This window comes from Ctenopharyngodon idella, chromosome 23 (genome assembly GCF_019924925.1).
Source record: "Ctenopharyngodon idella isolate HZGC_01 chromosome 23, HZGC01, whole genome shotgun sequence".
NCBI classification, from domain to species: Eukaryota; Metazoa; Chordata; class Actinopteri; order Cypriniformes; family Xenocyprididae; genus Ctenopharyngodon; species Ctenopharyngodon idella.
In genome coordinates this window covers 13,732,362-13,753,724 of record NC_067242.1, presented here as the reverse complement: position 1 = coordinate 13,753,724, position 21,363 = coordinate 13,732,362, and the positions used below count along the sequence as shown (strand labels likewise).

Below are 21,363 nucleotides of genomic sequence, written 5' to 3'. Positions count from 1 at the left end.
GAACGTAATTCATGCTTTGGCATGCTCATGGATATTTCAGTAGGGTGAAGCTTCTCTGGTTTCTTTCTCACGCCCAGCTGCAGGAAGTATATGAATGTGGGAAGCCTTACTGGACACAAGCTAAAGCGGTCTGGCTTGTTGTGATGCATAACATGTATTGCAGCAGGGCATGATTGACAACACTTTTCCTGTCAGGTACAATCAACTATATACCCAAAACATATTTGGAAATATCACTATTGTTACACCATACCAAAGACTATAGATAGATATAGAAAGATGGTACACTCCTATTAGTAATGAATGGGAGAAACTGCAACGCGCAATATGGCGGAATATGTCCCGCCTTCTAAGTAAAAGAGCCAATCGCTGATTGATAAAGTCATTGCGTTACTGCAGCTGCCGTTAGAACAGGGGTGGGCAAACTCGCTCCTGGAGGGCCACTGTCCTGCAGAGTTTAGCTGCAACCCTGATAAAACTCACCTGCAATCCTAAATACCTTGATTAGCTGGTCCAAGTGTGTTTGATTAGGGTTGGAGCAAAACTCTGCAGGGACAGCGGCCCTCCAGGACCGAGTTTGCCCACCCCTGCGTTAGAAGCTTCGGTTCCCATAGAAATCTTAGACCAGGGTTGCCAGGTTTTCACAACAAAACCCGCCCAATTGCTACTCAAAACTAGCCCAATCGTGTTTCAGGGGGGTCCCACGGTAAAAACTGCATTCCGGGGAGTAAAATCCACGTTTTTTGGTGGGGTCGCATTCCAAAAACAACCCGCAGCAACAGTGTATAAGTAGCCTAATTTTGCGGGAAAACCGCGGACTTGGCAACACTGCCTGAGACTCGCGCATAGGACTGCACATGCGCATTGGCTTGTCTAGCCTGAATAATAAGCTTTTTTAATGCTATTTGAGCATAAAAACAATATTTAGTTCATGTCAGATTTTGTTGCTGATTTGAAATATGTTGTTTAATTGTGAGTTCGCCAATCAGTTTTTGAGATTTCAGGATTCCCCCATTCAAATAGATAGGACTTAGTCTTGAATGCCCGAAATAGGTTATATGTTGAACGTCACACGACTAAACCAGAAAACTGGTCTCATTGCATCCGCTTGTCAGAGAAAGTGTTAACAGCAGTATAAACTGACGGCATATCTTTTAAGGTAATCAGCGAAACTACCTAGTTCACATTGTTATAGGTGTTTTATTCTATTAAATATCTAAACGTTAGTGTGAAGATGAAAAATGAAAAAAGCTTTTAAATATCAATCTGCGTATGCGGGGTACATCATTTATGCTCATCTTTGCTCGCTCCTTTTAAGTTATCTTGAATAAAACAGCTAATTTTTCATGAAGCACATACAAAAGACCTAAACCGGAAGCGATCTGATCTGTTTTACAGAATACAGAAGTTAGATTGCGCATAACCCCTATAGCTGCCTGGAGGCGTTGCAAAAATGGCCGCCGAGTGAAAGGGACTTTGACCATACTCTGCTAGCTGCTCTGTCTCATTAAAAGAAATAAAGAATTTTTAAGATATTCATAAAGTAACTCTTAATGTCATGTATATTTGTCAGCCATGCATATGAAACATGCAAGATTTCTGCACTCAAAAAATGGGATTTGCCTCTTTTATTTTATTTATGTTCAAAATGCATTTATTCAAATTGCTTAGAATCAACATAAATATATTCATGGTCAAAACAATTAAATTCTTTCAGTTAAAATGTTTGAACATGGAAAGATGTGGAACAGGCAGTATTCAAACTAATTGGATTTGTTGAAGATATAAATATATAAACCTGGTTAAAACACATTCAGTTTATTAGTACTATTACAGAAATCTTACACGTTTCATTTATGACTGACAAATATAGGCTACTTCACATTAAGTTTATTAGTTGTTTTTTTTTAGTTATTTAGGTTATATGCCATTCAAACAGCCTACATAAATCTTACATTTAGGCCTAAATATGTGTGTGTGTGTGTGTGTGTGTGTGTGTTTATTATTTATAGTACATATTTATTTCACACTTACAATTTATTTTGTAGGAGTATACAGCTACTGTTGAATTGTTGTCAATGGAGCCAGATGTTGCGGCATATACCAGCAAGGGTCTAACTGGACCATGCTAACCAGCCTTCATCCTTTGGCAGAAATATTTACCATGGTAAATCTTAGTAAGGGGTAAAATAGTATGCATCGGTTTTATTTTAGCAGTAGGCTAATTAGCAGTAATCATACAAATCAAGTAGCAAAACTGATGTGACTATGGATGTTATTGTATTTATGAGTCCATATAATGTGGGTAACGTTAAACGTGTTTGAATGTGCACGAGCTTGGGTATATAGGGCAATACGTTAAACACGCATGTGTGGAGAAAGATAAAGACACGTGTTTCTCATTGCGCGCATGTATATCCCCCTCCTCTCTCACTCTCCACCTTCTTCATGGATTTCAGACCACATTACATGCATGTCAGTGAAGAATGAAGGGCGAAAATGACAGCTTTGAGGGTGGGTGGCTGGCCTGGGCTGCCAAACTAAACACGCATAGGACAAAAACTGTGTATTCAATTAGGAGGAGATAAGCATTTGCACTTTTTGCAGTGACTGTCAAGGATTCTGCAGCCGTAGCTGCTGCTGTGCCGGTCCATTAAAGCGGGGAGAGTTCCCGTCATTCCCTAACACAGACTTTCAAGCCCCACAGGTGATGTTGTACATACATAAACTACTGCGCAGTTCATCAGCGTGCTGCAGCTCAACACTGGCCCCTATGGGCTGATGAGGGTATAGCAACATATTCACATTTTGTTTTCCCATACGTTTCACCATAAACAAAGCCGCTTTAATATCATTGATATAAATGCTTCAGCTATATGACAGGAAATTGCGTTGGGACGTTGATTAATAACTCGAAAACCATGTGTAACAAATTACAGTATTTACACCTATGTAAATGTATTAGGTAATGTAAACAGGGATTCTCACTCATCCTGGACCGGCTGCTCGTAACAGTTTAAGGTGGGCAAGCTGTTTTTTGGAACATATTAACTTGACTTCTGCAGTCAAAATAGCAAAACACATTGAATTAAAAGGTGCTTTAAGTGATTTTTGTAGGTGAAAAGGTAATCAGGGTTGCCAGGTTTTCACAACAAAATCCACCCAATTGCTAGTCAAAACTAGCCCAATCGCGTTTCAGGGGTAAAAATCCGCGTTTTTGGCGGGGTTCCCCTGGTAAAATTCGCATTTCAAGGGCTAAATATCATGTTATTTGGGGTTGCTTCAACCCGCAGCAACAGTTTAAAAGTAGCCCAATTCCGCGGATTTGGCAACACTGAAGATATCGAAACGATTACTTTCAAACAGGTTTCCTGAACAGATGGTCACGCCCCCGCCCCCAATCTCATGCCATTGGTCGATACTGGCAGAGAATTTCCTTCAAGTTTTCTGATTGGCTAACATGTGCTAGCTCATTTAATAGACTGTGATTTTTTGCTGTTAATAGAGCTGATGGCTGTCACAGAGAATATGTGTGATTTCCCTATTTCAGATATATATGTCAGGTTGTTTAACATAATTGCGTACAGCGGCTTTATTTGGGCTGCTCATAGTAAAACAAGTTTTCTTGTCTTATACTGACATCTTACGGTTATATCTTTGAATTGCATGCATGCTTCTGTTTCTATTGTCCATGTCTCTAACAGCAAAGCCTCTCTCTAGATTCTCAGAATTCAAATATATTTTCTTATTTTAAATACACTCTACATTTAACTTCTTACTTGTAAGCAGTGGTGATTTCTTTAAAAAAAAAAAAAAAAAAAAAAAAAAAAAAAACATTTTACCATTAATGGCAGGCATGTCTCTATTAAAATGAATGAAGACGTGAACTTAAGCTTTTGATGCTTTTCTGAAGGTTTTTTATTGTTGTTGTTTTGACTTTTGAGAAATATCAAAGTAGGTTAAAGGTGAACTATCCATACCTTGAATAAAGAATACGATTTTTCTAAGAAGGATTCTGCAGGTCTGAACAAAACCACTTCCTTGTTGACTATTCCAGATAATGCACGTGACTCGGAAGAACGAGGAAGCCTTATTCACCTGAGGGGAAAGTCTATACAAACCACCATACAGATCTCAGTGATAGTCAACAAAGATAAAAGCTCATTCAAATATAACTTCTTACATTTGGTGTATTTATGTGCGCAGAAACAAAATTCCAAGTTTAAACAGGTGCTTAAAAAAGTTGCAATTTGCATAAACATGCATGTCCAAACCCTACACCGTTCTTTCTCGCTCGCGCTCATGACCGAAGTCAGCAAGATATTCAAGGAAGATATTCAACCTTTCTCAAAACCAGTTAAAACTATTTTTATAGACTACATAGTTGTGTTTTGGACCTCATATTTTCCTATATTTGCATATGCCTGTACAGGCTGCATTTTGTTATTTTATTTACTGTTATTTAGAAATAATTAATAGTTTTGTAGTCACTTATTCATTCCGTTCCTAACATAAATTTTGAAAATAAAATAGTTTAAAAATACTTCGTTATAAGCCACCAGGATAATTGTTTTTGTATATGTGGTTGGTATTAGTTCTAAATTTCATTGAAAATTTAGAATAAATTTTATTTACTGCACATATTGTATCGTTTAGTGAATTGACCCAACGTTTATATTTAAACACAAAGACCTTGTCAATATAGCACAACCATCTTGTTTTTGCTCTGAAAGCAAATACTGACATACATTGCATGTCAGAATTCTGAGCATTTCTTTTTCTTTTCTTTTCTTTTTCCAGTGAAACACATTTACGAGAAGGAACTCGTAGCCTTAAGCAGCCAGATTCCATCTAAGTACATGCTGTCATTTTCAACGTCAATATATCCATGATGTTGCCAGCGGCGACAGTGTACATTTCCTCCCTTGGTGGGGTTCGGTCCAGTTTGTGAGTATTTATCTGCAGGTGTCTCTGTAATTCAAAACTTCTGCTCTTTGTTTGATTAGAGTGGCATTTTTGTCAGTTATCCGACGGTTTTTATTCAAAGCGACTAATGCCTCAGCACACTGAAAGGAAACCAGCAGGACTTAGTTAAAATAGCCTACATGAAGCAATGATTTCACATTACTTAGAAACCTTTGTGTTACCAAACCATAACTATAACCGAATCATGACCCTTAGTTTTTAAATATACATTAAACAACATACCAGATTTTTTACAAAAAAAAAATAAAATATGACTATTGTGACCTGAATATGACCTGTGGAAAAACTCACCACATTGATACCAGGTAATTGCTATGAGGTTGCTAAGGTGTTTAATATCTGTAAAACAGTGTGCTCTTTATATGTGACTCATGTTCCCTTGTTTAATGTCAATATATGGGATTGGGATAATCTGTGAGGCCGATAAGAACATGTACCACAATCTGAAGTATTATACATGTTGGTAGTGTGAAATGGTTGTTTCATAGAAAAAACAAAAAAACAAAAAAAAACAAATGAATAACAATAGTTTACAAATCCATACTAAAAATTGCTTTATTGAGGAAAACATATGCATATACAGCATATTAAGCTCTTTTATATTTCAGTTACTTAAAACAAGAACATTTTAGTGTCAGTTTTACACAAAAAAAATGATGACATCATAAAGGCTTGCAGTCTATTTTACAATATTGTTCTGGAAATAACACAGACAAAACCAATCACACATCTTTGGTTAGTTGTCAAATGTATATCATTCCGCCACAAGGCACAAAATGGTCATTTCTTTTAATGCATTTAAGTGATATATTTTCTCAAGTTGGCACTTTCTTTGCAAAACCATCACTGTAATTAGAGCTTAAACCACATTCTTGCTATAACAATGTTTTTTTTTTTTGTTTTTTTTGACATATAAGTTTTTGGCATGCACAGATAATTCAATACCCTAAAGTGTATAAGGACTCATTCAAAAAGAAACGTTTGTAAAATAACTTTAAAAAACACTCATTCTGTCTATGGCTTTTAGCAACTGAAAGTTATCAGAAGAAAAAAATAAGCCTATATAGCACTCACCAAAAGACACCACTCACATCAACTACATTTATTTACACAAAGTCGTAAAACTACACACCAAAAAAAAAAAAAAAAAAAAAAAAAAAGGTTAGAGAAAGACCATGTTGTGTTGTTGCATGTGTGCTCAGGGTTTTGACTCCATCTTTCAGTTGCATTGTCAAATTCCCAGAGTAAAATGAACAATGTGTGTTGTTCTTGTCTTGCAGCTGACAAAACTGAACAATCCTGCTAACCAAAAGCAGGCAACAAAGCTGACATCACTATAGTCTTAGAATCCCTGGCACACAAACACAATCTTTTGCTGCTACGTCACTGCACTGTATGCACAAATACTGAGCTCAGATTATTGTAAGAACAAAAAAGGAAGAGTTTTATGGGAGCTGAGAGTGTGAACTGGCCTTTTGGCCATTGCAAACACTTACTGATACAGTAAACCTGAAGAAATATCATATTTACATCCGGGACACTGAAAAATATTGAAGACTTAAGTGCCTGGTTGGGGTTTTTGGACTTCTACCAAGAATAAATAACTTAAAAAGTCACTTATAACCAAGACATTACTGCTTGTATTCTACATTATATGCAAGGAAGCATGTTTTCCCATAGGCTAAATGATACAGCATAGAAATACAGAAGCTAATCGACTCACATTGTAATGCTTCATACTGTATGGATGGCATTACTATAAAAGTTCAGACACACTATTTCTCAAACAGCCATGTTTTTTTTCCAATAAAATGTCATGACAGGCACAATTTCTACTACAAAATTTAGAAAACAATTAATATCACCCAAAAACGTACATGCATGCATAAAGCAATATTAAAAGAAACACTATACTTTTTGGTGCCTGATGGATTTTTGCTTACAATATACCCATTAGACATGGGAGGAAGTGGTTCCTGCATATTTTCTGTCTCACACACATCTGGCTGAATCTTTTCAAACACACTTATATAAACACAAATCCATCACAATCAAGCACTCTATCCACCAGTCACAAATAATCACCCCATTCACCCACTCAAAACAAGTCACTGTGATTTCAGCAAGTTCAACATGATCCTGGATCAACATCTTTGACAACATTCCAATCAACCAATCAAATTTGAGGTACAAATTTACAGTTTATGTCAAGTTTAGGCTTACAACCAGGGGTAGGTGCTTCTACATCAGTGTTTTACCTATAATTTCCCTCTGATTTTAGGGATAAGTTATGGGTAGGGTTAGGTTTAGGGGTAGGACTAACTTTTCAGACAGGAATATTGTTCCAGGATCAACAAAATATGTTGATCCAGGAACATGTCTTACTTGGCAAAATTATGGTGACCCAAAACAACCACTGACACCATACATTAAAATAGAATAGAAAATGCAATAATAATAATGAAGAGGGAATAATAAATCACTAATGGAGGCGTTTAACCGAGGGAAAGTCCCAGATCACTGGGAGGCTGTAAATCAATTTAGAAACATTTGTGTAACAGTATGCAAATCCATACATAATCTGTGTGATGCTGTCAAACTGATTGTTTATGGTGGTAGAATGTAAAACAGTTTTTGATATCCATGAATGTTTATACTGTACACTAAAATGAGTTATTGTGTAGTTGTCAGTTTAACCGTCTGCTCTCAAAGCATGTAAACTGAGGGAGGTTGGGACATACTTATCTACCTTACTTACTTGTCGTAATGCTACGTTATCTTAAAATAAGGCTCAGTTTATCTACGTCCCTGTGTGAGTGTGCTTTTCAGTGTCATGAATGGTAGAACTTCTCATTGTAGCGGTGAATGGTGACGCAGCCGTGGTAAGAAATGGGGCGGGGCATGGCGGCCACGCCCGTTATGATGCCGGTGGACGGGTCATAGCACAGGATGGTGTCTGAAGCCTCTCCGTTTTCACCGCGCCCACCCAGGATGTAGATCTTCCCGTTGCATACCGACATACCGCAACTTTCCTGAAAAACATAAACATGCAGGTCTGTTTACTCAAGTTTTAACTGAGTGCACCAGATGGAAAGCATATTTACACTGTCTTAGGGTGCGTTCACACTTGTAGTTTGGTTTGTTTGGTCCGGACCAAACAATTGGCAATTTTATCACCGAACCAAAAGATACCGAACCTAAAGGCATAGGGATACATTCACAACCTGATTGGTCGGATTTTATTACGTACTAACTATTTTGAGACGGAACTTACCGAACATCCAAAACAATGCTGTGTGCTGAGATAAATGCGCTTGTTGTGTGTGCGTAGCCTGCATATGATCGTATTTTGGCCAGCTGGGAACTCGTGAAGAGCTTATAAAATGTGTAAAGGAGTCAAAACAGCGGCGGGAATCCATCCGTCACACACATAAACGATCTGCTGCATGGGTGGAGACGCGTCTGATGCCTGTGATGAGCAAACTCACGACTATGATGAGAAAAAACGATATGCGTGAGGATTCTGTCCTTTTTAGGGTCTTCTGTCTTCCTGTTTTTGGTTCATTTACATGTCTTTGGTCCGTGTTGCGTTCATATATCATTCGAACCGCACCAGAGTTTGTTTGGAAGCTGACCGAGACCCACTCTCGGTCCACTTGTTTGGTGCACACCAGGGTTCGGATGGCAGTGTTCACACATGTTCAAATGAACCGCACTAACAGAGCAATCGAACCAGGGTTCGTTTTAAACGAACCAAATGTGACAAGTGTGAACACACCCTTAATCGTACCCTATCCCCTATATATGTGCCATTCACCGTTTCGAAAATTGTAAATGTGTGAACAAGTAACCGATTTTAGCCGCAGCTTCAGTGTCTATTTATAATCTAGGGGGCGGGACGCTTTAGATTCTAGAGAGCATTTGATTGGTCAGAAAATGTGCAGGGTGATGTCATCAAAACCATTGATCCATATTGGCGGAAGTGACGAGACTGTAAGTTTTGAATGCTTATATATCTTCTACATGTTAATTTTGTCATTGTTAAGGCTAAGATATCCATACTAAAAGCCAAAAAACTTCAATTTTGATTTCATGGAGACTTTAAATTATTGTTTTCCCGATGAAGAACTACACTACTCGCAATACTTACCAATCAGGAATGTTGCTATTACTATCAAAATGGGAATCGATGGTATTGTAAATGACAAAATCAAGTCATTCTCCATACACTCTAAAACAATTGATATATTTGTATATATTATTTATATTTTGTAAATAATTGTTTATATTCATAGATGTATGTGTGTATATAACTTGTCCAATATATATATATAAACATTTATCAGATGCTTTTATCAGAAGTGACAAAAGAGAAACAAAAGCAATATATACTGTATATGTCACAAAAAAAGAAAATAATATATATGGTATTTTAGTTTTCACTGTCATTTATGATTTATTACAAATTTCATTTAATATATCATTGATTGTTATTCCTTTACAATCTTGTATCTGATTTTCTTTTTTTTTTATGGCTTCAAATGTTAAATGTTGTGATTCGTCTTAGAGTCGGTTTCTTTAATTCAACTCTTTATTGAACTTTTTTTTTATTCTCGAACAGAGAAAATGAATAAGAAAAACACTTCTAAAGCCAAGTCCACTTTGCACTTTGTAGCATTTCAAATCACAACTTCATAATAGTCAGTACCTGCTTGCTGAAAGTATGGACCACGAGCATCCAGTAATCTTCAATGGGGTCATAGCAGTAGATTGATTTGGTCAGGCCTCCAGAAACGTAGATGAGATTGTTCAGTGATACGGCTGTGATGCAGCGCTTAGCGATGGGAATGTTGGCCCTTAGCAACCAGGAGTCAGACTCAGGGTCATAGCACTGAACCTGGGGGAAAACACACACAGTGACGTTTAATAAAAAAAATTAAAAAAACTCAAGGAATGAACTATACAACTGGTAGCAAAAACAGCCTTATCCAAGCCTGCCTCCTCAGGCTGCAAAACAGTCGCAAACATATATCAATCCCCCTGCCATCCTAGAAACAAGGGTGTTGATAACACTTCACAGACGTTTTTTGTTCTTAAAAATATGAAACTGCCCTTGGAGGGATACAAATTCACAAAAACAGTAATCAGCGATCATGTGTCCTGATAAAAAGGAAACAATCTCACACAGACACAATATCTCCTGAGAAAAGCCTGGATGTATTTTTATCTCCCTCTCTGTGTGGAGTGTGTAATAGTGGACGGGAAGGTATTATAAGGGCTTCACACATTTTGGAAATAGCAGACACTTGTGCAAAAGAACGCTCTGGGCACAAATGGTCTGGAAGACTAATAGGATAGAAACGTGACAACAACAACAACAATAATAGCCAAATTAAACACACAGCACGCCATATTATGCTTTAACCAATCAGAGTTGAGATATGCGGCATCATTACCTTCAGAACTTCCTTATAAGGAAGTAGGAAATGCTCTAACGTTATCCAATTCCCTCAGGACGTTTCCTTCAATATTCAAATCAACCATCACAACAAATTTAAAAAACACAACGTCGAGCTGTACTACTGTGAAATTATGGGTCTAAAGAAGTTTTGTTTGGGAATTAAAGCATGTGACCTGCACTGAATCGCAGTGAAATACCTTAAGGGAATCCAATGAAATATCTGCGGCTGAGTGTTTCTCTCCAAAGCGACACCTGGAGAATGTATCAGAGCGTGCTGACAGATCCAGGTCAGATGGTCGTAACTGTTGATCTCCATTAGGGGGCAGCTGGCAGCACATTCAATTTATCTTCGAACTATTGTTCAGCTAAGGCAAAGTCAGGCTGTGATGAAGGAAAAACTCTTTCTAACTACAGTGTACTAAGAGTAAACAAGCTGGCATCATGTAACAAAGGGGAAATCTAACAGCTGGTACACAAGGTTTAGGCAACCGATGCCATTTTGGTCACACACAATGTCGTAGTTACCATAGTAATTGCTTTGTATACTTAAACTTCCTGTCATTCGTCAGCAGAACGTATTTAAACGTAGACTGACCTCTGGTTCAACTCAATTATATATTGATAATTTATTCAGCTTGAGTTTAAAGCAGTGTTGTTATTGTTAACTAAAACTAAACACTAAAACTATTAAAAAACAAAACAAAATTTTTTATAAAGATAAAAGCTCTATGACAAACCCGTATTACTTTTATTTGTTCAATGGAACAATCAAATAAGATATTTTGAAGAATGTTTCAACTGTCCCAAGTGATAACTAACAGCCAGGATTTACTTTAGTAACAGCACTGGAATACAAATAAAGACAGTATCGCCCATATCTCAAGTAAAACTATATAATCAGAACTGTTTAATTCACTGAGGCTGGGTTTATGGTCCCCTGCACTGTTTAGATGACTACAGTGGAAAACAAAGCATGTCACACCCTCCAGTATCATGACCCAAAAATAAATGTCATGTTTACATGCAGTAAATGAACAATGACATGCAGAGATAACTACAGGGTGGTTTCAAAGACACCCTACTCCTCAGCACCATGCGTCAGACTCTACAAACCTTATCTGAGCATGTGTTGTCATCAGGTCCTCCTCCAATCACAAACAGCTTATTGACACAGCTGGCGACGGCTGGTGAGCTGACAGCCTCCTTCATAGGTGCCACTTCCGTCCAGCGGTTTGAAAAAGAGTCGTAGCATTCGACGCTGCTGAGTCGAGACTGACCGTCGTATCCACCAACGGCATACACCTGTAGATAAACGCAATGAGAGGTATTATAAATGATGACTCTGTACACAATACATCTTGAACACCATATTAGTGTTGCGTAATCTCAAACTGTTTTTGTCTGTTTTGAAATGTACACAACGTTTCCGTGGATGACACAATCTGGAAGTGAGCCAGAGCGTGCAGATCTAGCCAAACAAGAACTACCGTTTACCCTTTCATATCATGATTTTCAAATTGATTTAGTGACAAAGGGATTGTTACAGACACACGCACAGTCGCACACGCCCCTAGGCTACCGCTGAATTAGCAACAACACAAATCTGATTATACCTGCATTTTATTATATAAAAGTGGACTAAACAAACCAGATCCAGACTGACTGACGACAAATGCCCATTTGCAGGATATTCTGCATCCAACTGAGTTCACATACATAGTCATGAGGTGAACATATCACCTTTGACTGTGCCAACTTCCTTGACTATTTCCAAGAAAATACAGTGTGACTAATTATGTCTGCTTTCCTACTATATAGTAGGCAAATAGCAGGATGCACAATGAGTAGTACATCCAAATTCATAGCATTTTTAAAGGGTTAGTTCACCCAAAAATGAAAATTCTGTTATTAATTACTCACCCTCATGTCGTTTCACACCCGTAAGACCTTCATTCATCTTTGGAACACAAATTAAGATATTTTTGATAAAATCCGATGGCTCAGTGAGGCCTGCATTGACAGCAAGACAATTAACACTTTCAATGCCCAGAAAGCTACTAAAGACGTATTTAAAACAGTTCATGTGACTACAGTGGTTCAACTTTAATGTTATGAAGCGACGAATAATGTTTTTGCACCAAAAAAACAAAACGTTACGGCATAGGCGTTTTCGTAATTTCAATGGTTCACCACTGGGGGGCGTGACTTTGGCAGTTGAAATATATATTTTATATATATATATATATATATATAATTATTAATGTAATATTTATGGGGTTATACCATTTGATATTTAAAAACCTAAACTAACCTTGCCATTAACCATTTAAGCCGTGTTTCCACCGAAATTACCCGGAACAATTTGTCCCAGGAACTTTTCCCCCCCAGACCTGTTGCTGTCTGCGTTTCCATCACGGTCTAAAGTACTGTGAAGATTAGTTCGGTGACATAGTCCGCTGCGCGCGACTTTCCAGTTCTTGCTGGATTTCGTCCTCCGCATATAAGCTTAATAAAGCCAGAACCTCATCGTCGGTCAATCGTTTGCAGTTTTTAAACTCCATTGTTGATTCGAATAGCAAACAACTCTTACTGCACGCACCGCAACAGACTTTTAAAAATGCTGCAAGGAGTCAAACAGTAAAAATGCTGCGTAAACTCAACCAATCAGAATGTTCAGCACCCAAGTCCCCACCCCCAAAAGTTCCTGAACTTTGAAAAAGTACTACCTCGTGAGCAGGGACTTTCTGAGGGAGGAATTTTTACACAAAACTTCATTTAGACCTTGGTCCCTGCTGTCGAAACACAACGAGTACCACCCCAAAGTCCCTAGTTCCTGGGACTTTGGTCCTACGCTGCTTTAGATATGTATTATGTGTATGTATTTATTTGTGTATATATTTGTTTTTCTTCCAAAAATGTCAGCCTTAATGAGTTGCACTATCTAGACACAAAAATCAACTCATTACAAAAAACTGACAATGCAAGAAACCTGTCTTTACACTTTACGTTTCACTAGTTTTGATGAAAAAACATAAACAGATATGCCTTACTGAATAAGTTGGCAGAAACAATAAAGCTGTTTACATGCAAAATAGAGGTAACGGGTGGAAATCAATGTGTGCAAATCAGGTTTTATTCAAATAATTTAAGACAGTTAAAAACTACCGTTTAAGGAATTTACATGAGCTTGTTATTAATCACAGTCAATTTTTTGACAGCATGTGATCAAAACATCACCGCTGCAAAAACATGACCTTTCTGAATGTATATCATTGACAGCTCTGTTGTGGCGCATCATTCAATCACTATTGTTTGTCTAAGTCCTTGAAGATATCAAGAAATTTCTCGCCAACTCTCAAATGAAAACACGTGGAATACAAAAACCCTGAAGAGTTTTTTCTCCTTCTCCTGCCTCATGGCTCCATGCTGTTAAAAAGATGGTAAACATGTTTCCCTTAATGGAACAACCAAGAAAACCGGTCGGACCAGTGGCGACGCAGGAACATGCTCGAACACAGAGGGGCAACACGCCACTTACGCAAAAGAAAGCAATGTGCTTTCTGGTGAGCTCTTTGTTCAGACTCAGATATTATTGAGACGGTCCTATCACCCTTGGGACTGATAAGATGTTACATCAACAAAATAGCTATAAAAATCTTCGTCATAGAGAAATTAGGCTATAAAATGTCTTCAGAGGAATTTGATTTACTGTTCAGTGTGTGCCTAAGTGAAAGGCTAATATATGCTGACAGGGTGTGAGGATGTGAGTCATTCTTTCTCATTTAAATGTTAATTATAATTTTGTATCACATACTTGCATACAGAATAATCACATACAGTGTATCTAACCAGTGTCAGCATGGCTCACATCAGATTATTGCAGCTTTAACCCTGTGGTAATGCGTTTTATTTTTCACGTCTCGGTGTTGTGACTTCAGTTGATTAGATTTTATCTGTCAGTCGTGAATCTTTCACAACCAATAAATCCAACCGCAGTCAAACAATCCATATGTCTGAAGGGGTTGCTGCTCAAAAACAAACTCAAATGATCTTTTGGGGTCAAATGAGTTTGAGTCCAAAACTATCATGCGCTTGAACAGAAACACAAAGAGTTGGAGAGACTATAGCAAACACCCAGAGACAGGAAGCTGGGGGAAATATCTGAGCGATCCACAATGCAAAGCATCTAAACAAACAAACCAAGAGAAAGAGGCGTTCATGCAGACAGCTGGGTATAACTTACAGTGCATGTTAATTAGTGATTGCACAAGTAGCTTTTGTTGGCTCAGTTCATTCCATTCACAACAAGACAGTTTTAATTTATTGAACCTTTGAGCGGGTTCCTCACTGAGTACATAAAATGCATCAGATTTTTTACAAACAGGACAGAACAAAGCTATTTAACCCCCTGCCAAAGTAAATCAGATTTCTGGAGCTGATTACAGTCGTTAAGAAATGTTCAAAACAGCCTGATATGAGTGATGCAATATTAACTGAAGTTTACAGATCCAAACTCTTTTGACAGCGCCCTTAATTAATTGTACAGGCTGCTCTCATGACTGATCAGTTCAAATTCAGAGTTACTGATTATTAAAAACTACAGTGCTCCAAGGAAGAAGTTAAAAATGAATGATGTCATTGTTTAATGAAAACAAGGAACACGTTTTAAGCAGGGAAAGAAGGAAAAATCGAGGCTTTGAAAGAGAGACAAAGAGCAGTAAATAACAGGCAATCAATTATAAGGGTGGAAAACTAAAGATACCCCAACAACACCCATTTCTATATGTGGGAAATATTCATCATGGTTAGAGGTATGTATATAAACCACAGGCCATCATCAAAATAGGAAATCAATGTCTTCTTCCTGTGGCATGACTAGAGCCAAGACTTTAATTCATGGGAGGGACTCATTGAAAAGTCAGCAAAAGCCAACAAAAATGCCCTTAAAAGTTAAACACTGGAATGTATTGGTTTATTATTTGTTTCTAAATGTCTCTTGAAGGGTTAGATGGTTTCATGATCTCAGCAGCCAACAGTTCACAACAGAAAACACATTTTGGTTGGCACAAACCATATTTATCCTTGCTACAAGTCAACTGGTATTAAATGTAGTCTGGTTCAAATTTTTTCATCATATTTGTGTACTTGTATAGTTTTGTTCGTAGTTGAGGGAATGTGAAACAACCTGTCCATGTTATCTACCAGAAGACAGGTTCCTCACATCACACATTTCCAGTTAGAGCCATCTAGTGGGGTATTGGTTAGTGTATGGATGTGGAATTAGTTGAACTCACCTTTCCTAACAAGACGGCCATTTTGTGTCTCCAGCGGCCCTTGTTCAAAGAGGCAACCCTGATCCAGATGTTGAGCTGGGAGTTGTACATCCAGACATCCCTGCTGTTGATTCTACCCCCTGAAATTGCAGCAACAATTAGTCACTACCATTCTTGTATGTGCCGTCACACACTGATTATAATCCTTGCAGCAATGTGAAAAGGTAAATGACCCATGACAGACTTTGTGAATCTTCCTTGTTTCATATCTTATCTCATATAAACACATTATGTAAATAATCAAAACCATGATTATGGATGCCCCAGTTCTGAGATAATTCTAGTGAAGTAACATAATTAGAGGCCAGCTAAACCACAGTCATATTCTTATGAAATCAAATCTGCAATGCATTGAATAACCGCAATTCATTATTTGCATATACACTACCACCCACAAGTTTGAACATGACAGAATGTATGTTTCTCATTATCTTAAAATCCTTTACTTATATTTCAAAGCTTGAAATGGGTTTTGTACAAAATAAATATACTTTACACCAGATAGTGAAGAAAAACCAGCCAACAAGTGTCTGGCATGCTACTGTTCAAAAAGCATCCTAGGATGCACCTGCGTTTCCCAAAATCATAGTAAGCCTAAGTAGATTGTAGAACTACTGCCACCAATGGTCCCTACGATCAACTTGGCTCACAATGCTTTTGGGAAACGCAGCCCTGAGCTGTAATCTAGACAAAGCGTGGCTACTTTGAAGAACTAAAATTATAAGGTAGTTTTGATTCGTCAAACATTCATTTAATCACCAATTCCCATACTTCCATTTGTGCTATTTCATTGTTTGAGTGACTTTACTACAATTACACAATGTAAAAATAGTAATAATAAAGAATGAGCCGGTACATAAAACGTGTGCATCTGTGTGATTGTGCTAACAAAAGCCAATCATCTACAAAACCTTTCCAGTTCTTCAGGAAGCACGAGTGTAGAAAGAACAAACTGGACTCAGCAAAGCTGCTCAACCTGAAACTCATCTTTCTCAACTTTCTGTCAATTTCCATTATTTTCTGACTCACATATCTTAGTCTTGAGTTTGACAGGTATAGTTTGACAAATACTCAGACTTCCTGCCTTAAAAAAGCCAAAATGTTTGGGGAATGAACTTAAAGAAGGTTGAAACTAGAGAGAAAGAGAGAGAAGCGTATATTAGCAAGACTGTTCTCATGGAAACACGTGAGCGCTTGGCACATGCAGAACGTAAACCGATCGCTCAGGATTCCAGCCCCCTCACTCACCCTTGCTCTCTTTCTCTCCCTCTCTAACACTCTTTTCTCATGAGATAGCTGGTAGTCCTGATCTCTTTTAATCATGTCTCACAGTCTTTTTTTGCTGAACCTGCTGCTCTGTAATGCGTGGCGCCCTGCTGTGTCTAACAAACCCCTGCAGACTAAACCAGCCAAGAGGTAAACATCAAACTGAAAATAATTGAGAAATTAAGACAGAGGATACAGATAATTGACAGATGGAGGGCGTATAAAAACAACCCTTAGAAATAAAATGATCACAATGCAGCGATTAAACATTTCTAAATAATGTCTTTCATTTTACAGTGAGTAATCTACATATTAAAGTGAGTTGTTGTCCATGTCTGTTAGCCTTGATGCTATCTATATGCTAATGTACCCCTAAAAACTAACAAAATTAGCAGATATACAGATTCAAAATGTATCTTTTCTATGTTAGACCAATAATATTAATAGCTAATCTTGCACTTACAAGATTTAAAAACATTTTAACCAACCAAATGCTAGAATGAGAATGTCCCTCTCCATAATGCTAGCATTAGCAGTCTTCCTGGCTGTGATGTAAACAAAAGGCTACTGGCATTTAAAAAGGAACAAGGCCTTTGACATACCTTGCCTAAACTTTCTGACTCAGTAAGCATCAACACAAGGAATAAAACCAAGTCTTTCCACCATTGCCTACAAAACAATTTAGAGCAAGAATGTAATTACAATATACATGTTTACCTGAGACCAGAATGTCGTTCCTGAGGGCACACACGGCATACTCTGACTTGGTGAATTCTGGGAGTTTGGCTAAGGATTTCCATTCCCCAGTTACAGGATCATAGCACTCAGTGTACGGCAGGTTGAAACCTCCCATTCTCTCACACCCTCCGACTACGACAATGACCTCAGAGAATCCAGTAGACCTGCAGGGATATGGCAGGATGTCAAACTTGGACACATGGACAAATGTAAAACATTTATGGTTCTGGTACATTAAAGAAAAGAGAAAGGGATCACATTGCAAGCACAACTCTGTCTATGCAACTCATTTGTTTACATTTTGTCATTTTCGGCCTATTTGTTCACTGCAGGACACTGAAATGACAAAAGTACAGAAACACTTCTAAGAATAGCAGTAAATAACACTGTCTGCTATTTCCCAGAGCACAACATGCGTTCTCTGTTCAAAGAACCAAACGGCACGCAAACACGTTTCATCCCGAACTAACTTCCCCCTTTTTTCCCTGAAATCATCTCCCTAGAAGACTGTGCTCTCTGTGTAAATGATCATGGGGTTGGACAGTGCACAAGCTAAGATGCTAAAGTTAGAGCTGAACTTTCAATACCCTCTCTGGGGGAAAGAGATTAGAACGAATTGAGCACGTTGCCCGGTCAATTCATGCAAACATGGAAAAATCAGATCAGTGTTTCATGTGTGATGTAATTAGTGTAAATGTGCCGCACCCACACAATTCCCTGAGAATAATTAGGGGAGATCAGCCAGGCCATATCCCACAATTCAAACCTAAGAACCATCCCAAATCTGCCTGGAAACAAAGGAGGTGGAACTACAACTTTCTGCCAATTGTAAACCGACACCCGTCTGAAAACTCTAACACAATATGATGAAGCTAAGGTGGTGTGTTGAGTATCCTTTTTTCACCAAACCAAGGAAAAACAAAGGTATGTCTAGTTGTAAACAAAGCAGGCTCTTTTGTCTTGCATTAATATTTAGCACACTTTGTCAATGTTTAGCTGGTTGCGTGAGACTGGGGCTGCAGTAATCCTAATGACTGTGCAACACCTTTCTTCAAGCAGTGTATAAAGAGGCTGTAAATAAATAAGCCCTGTAACGTTGGTGGTTCCTTCAGCGGATCACCTTCAGGCAGATTCCAGGTCACTATACATTCGGCTCTGAGAAAAACAGAACTGTACAGTTCCCCTCCCCCTACTCTTTCTCACCCCATGATCCTCCAGACATAACAAAACAAAGAGCGCACACTGCAAGCAGGATCAGGTCAACAGGAACATGTTTCGAAACTCAGGTGTTTATGTGTTATGAAGCTTGTGAAGGAAGAATGTGTACGGGCAAGCCTCACTGAGAATTTTTTTTCCCCTCAGAGTGCGGCAATACAGTGGGCCTGAAGGGGGCCGTCTCTTCTTGCTCCGTCTCACTGTACTTACAGTGTGGCTCAGATAGTTCCATGGCATTGAGTTTCCAACGCTCAACTATGGAGTGCGAAGCAATAAAAAACAAGCCTTCAAGTTACTTCAGACACACACTTGTTGAATCATGCCTTCATGTTTTGAGGATGACTGAATCTATAATGTAGCCTTTCTGAAAATGGTTCCAGAAGTATCTGGGATCTTTAAAGATATAGCAGAAATTGTTTTACTTTTAACCAAGCTAGACAACTACTAATAACTAGTAAACTGCTTAATTCTGTATGTTTCGGTGTAGCCAGTTATTTGAAGTCAAGTCATAGTAAACAAACTGATAGTGACTTGAGTGAATTGGACAAAGAGTTCAGGCAAGGCATATAAGACTCTTCTCTTTCCTGCAATCACTGGTCCATTTTTGGTGCATTTAGTGAGTGTAAAGATTAGTGTTGTAGTCAAGGCCACCTAAACCGAGGCCAAGTCGAGACCAAGACCAGTGTGTGTCGAGACCAAGACAAGATCAAGACTTTGGGGGGTTAAGACCAAGACAAGACCAAGACCAAGGCAAGTCGAGACCGAGTCAAGACCAAGACCAGACTAGCACTCCTCAAATTCATCTGAAAGATCCACATTTACTGCCTGAGAAATGTCTTATTTTTAATCAGTAATTACAATTAGAATAATAAGACACTATTTAGAGCTGTTACCAATCAATTGAAAAACTGTAATCAATTGAAAACTCCAATCAAATTAATGATGTTAACAATGAAATCAGACAATGCAATGGCAATTTAGCGATATCCCCACAGTTGTGGTCTTGACCGGTCTTGAAATAAAATCCTGAGTCCTTTTAGTCTGAGACCAAGACAAGACAAAGACCTTCAAAAAATGGTCTTAAGACCATTGAGTACTACAACACTAGTAAAGATTGAGACTTGGATTAATATGGTGCTTGAATAAATGTATATTATTAGGTCATAAATTTAATACAGACCCTTCAGGTCACAGAAAATGTTGCTAGAAATACCTGCGTGGACGGGTTCTTGGCGACATCATTTCGTTGCCCAACACATGATAGCGCCTGGCTTCGTGCAGAAGTTGATAGCACTCTGGGGCATTTTGGATCAACTGGTCACCTTCTACCGTCTGTACGAAATAATTCGGATGCAGCAGGGGCAGGCGGACATGATTGAGAAGGTCTTTGAGCATGATCCTGCGGTGGTCCACATCGTAGTACACCCAACGCATCACTGCTTCAAACACAGTCTCCTCCTTTCCAATAACTAGCTCGTCACTAGCAATGTACTCCTCCAGTTCTTCCTTACGCAAGTCCAAGAATTCTTCATGCTGGGCCACGTCGGCAAAGCTCTGCAGCGCGTAAGATCGGCAGCGGCTGGCCAGTTGCTTGAGGGAGTGCGCGTCGGCAAAACGCTGGATTCCCAGGCAGTTGCAGGGGTCAAGTTGGTCCTCCAAGAACTTGGCACAGGCATCACGGAGAGTGCTGATCTGGAAGAGGCTGGAGGTCTCGAAGAGGAATTGTACATTGTCTGTGGTGATGCGGGCACGTCCGGTGTAGACGTACTGTAGGAAGGTGTCCATGGCTTCGGCACGGATGCCGTTGATCTCCACCAACATCTCACGGCTCTCACGGTGGTCATTGCAGAACATTGCACGGAAGTAGCTGCTGCAAGCTGACAACACAGGCGCGGTGACATGGGAACTCACGACCCTCCACGCTGATCACCACGTCTGTGAACAGTCTGCCATCACGAAACTCGTTAAACATCTGCAGAATGCTCTCAGAGTGGGACGGGCCAGAGGAGTAATCGAACACATCATGATTACTGAGGGACTTGCTGTCCATCTCCAGAACCTTTCTCTTGACTGCTGGAGACTCACGGACTCCAGAGTCCTCCCGGTTCATTCTTCTGCCCAGAATAAGTACCATTGCTATTAAACCAGTAAGGCCCAAGGCCCTGTAGACAATAGAAGAAAATGATGCCTCAGCTGGAATTAAAAAGAGAAATATTATTTTAATCAGGAAATCCATTTACTTGTTGTAAGCATATAAAAATTACAATGAGTCATTGCTTTTGTAACATTTAAAGGCACAATATGTACTTTTTTGCCGCTAGAGGTCGCTTATTCAAAACAAAGGCATAGCTTGATGACACCTTG

General features: G+C 38.7%; 1 protein-coding gene across 1 annotated transcript; it reads right to left on the bottom strand.

Annotated features, from left to right (window-relative positions):
* Positions 1 to 5,515: 5,515 nt before the first annotated feature.
* On the bottom strand, positions 5,516 to 21,121 carry klhl24b (kelch-like family member 24b). The gene is made up of 6 exons (XM_051882269.1): positions 20,213 to 21,121; positions 17,764 to 17,948; positions 15,742 to 15,860; positions 11,561 to 11,749; positions 9,695 to 9,883; positions 5,516 to 8,018 (listed from the first exon to the last, which is right to left on the bottom strand). The coding sequence occupies exons 1-6, from the start codon at positions 20,851 to 20,853 to the stop codon at positions 7,818 to 7,820; spliced, it is 1,524 nt and encodes a 507-aa protein (XP_051738229.1). The 5' UTR covers positions 20,854 to 21,121; the 3' UTR covers positions 5,516 to 7,817.
* Positions 21,122 to 21,363: the final 242 nt, after the last annotated feature.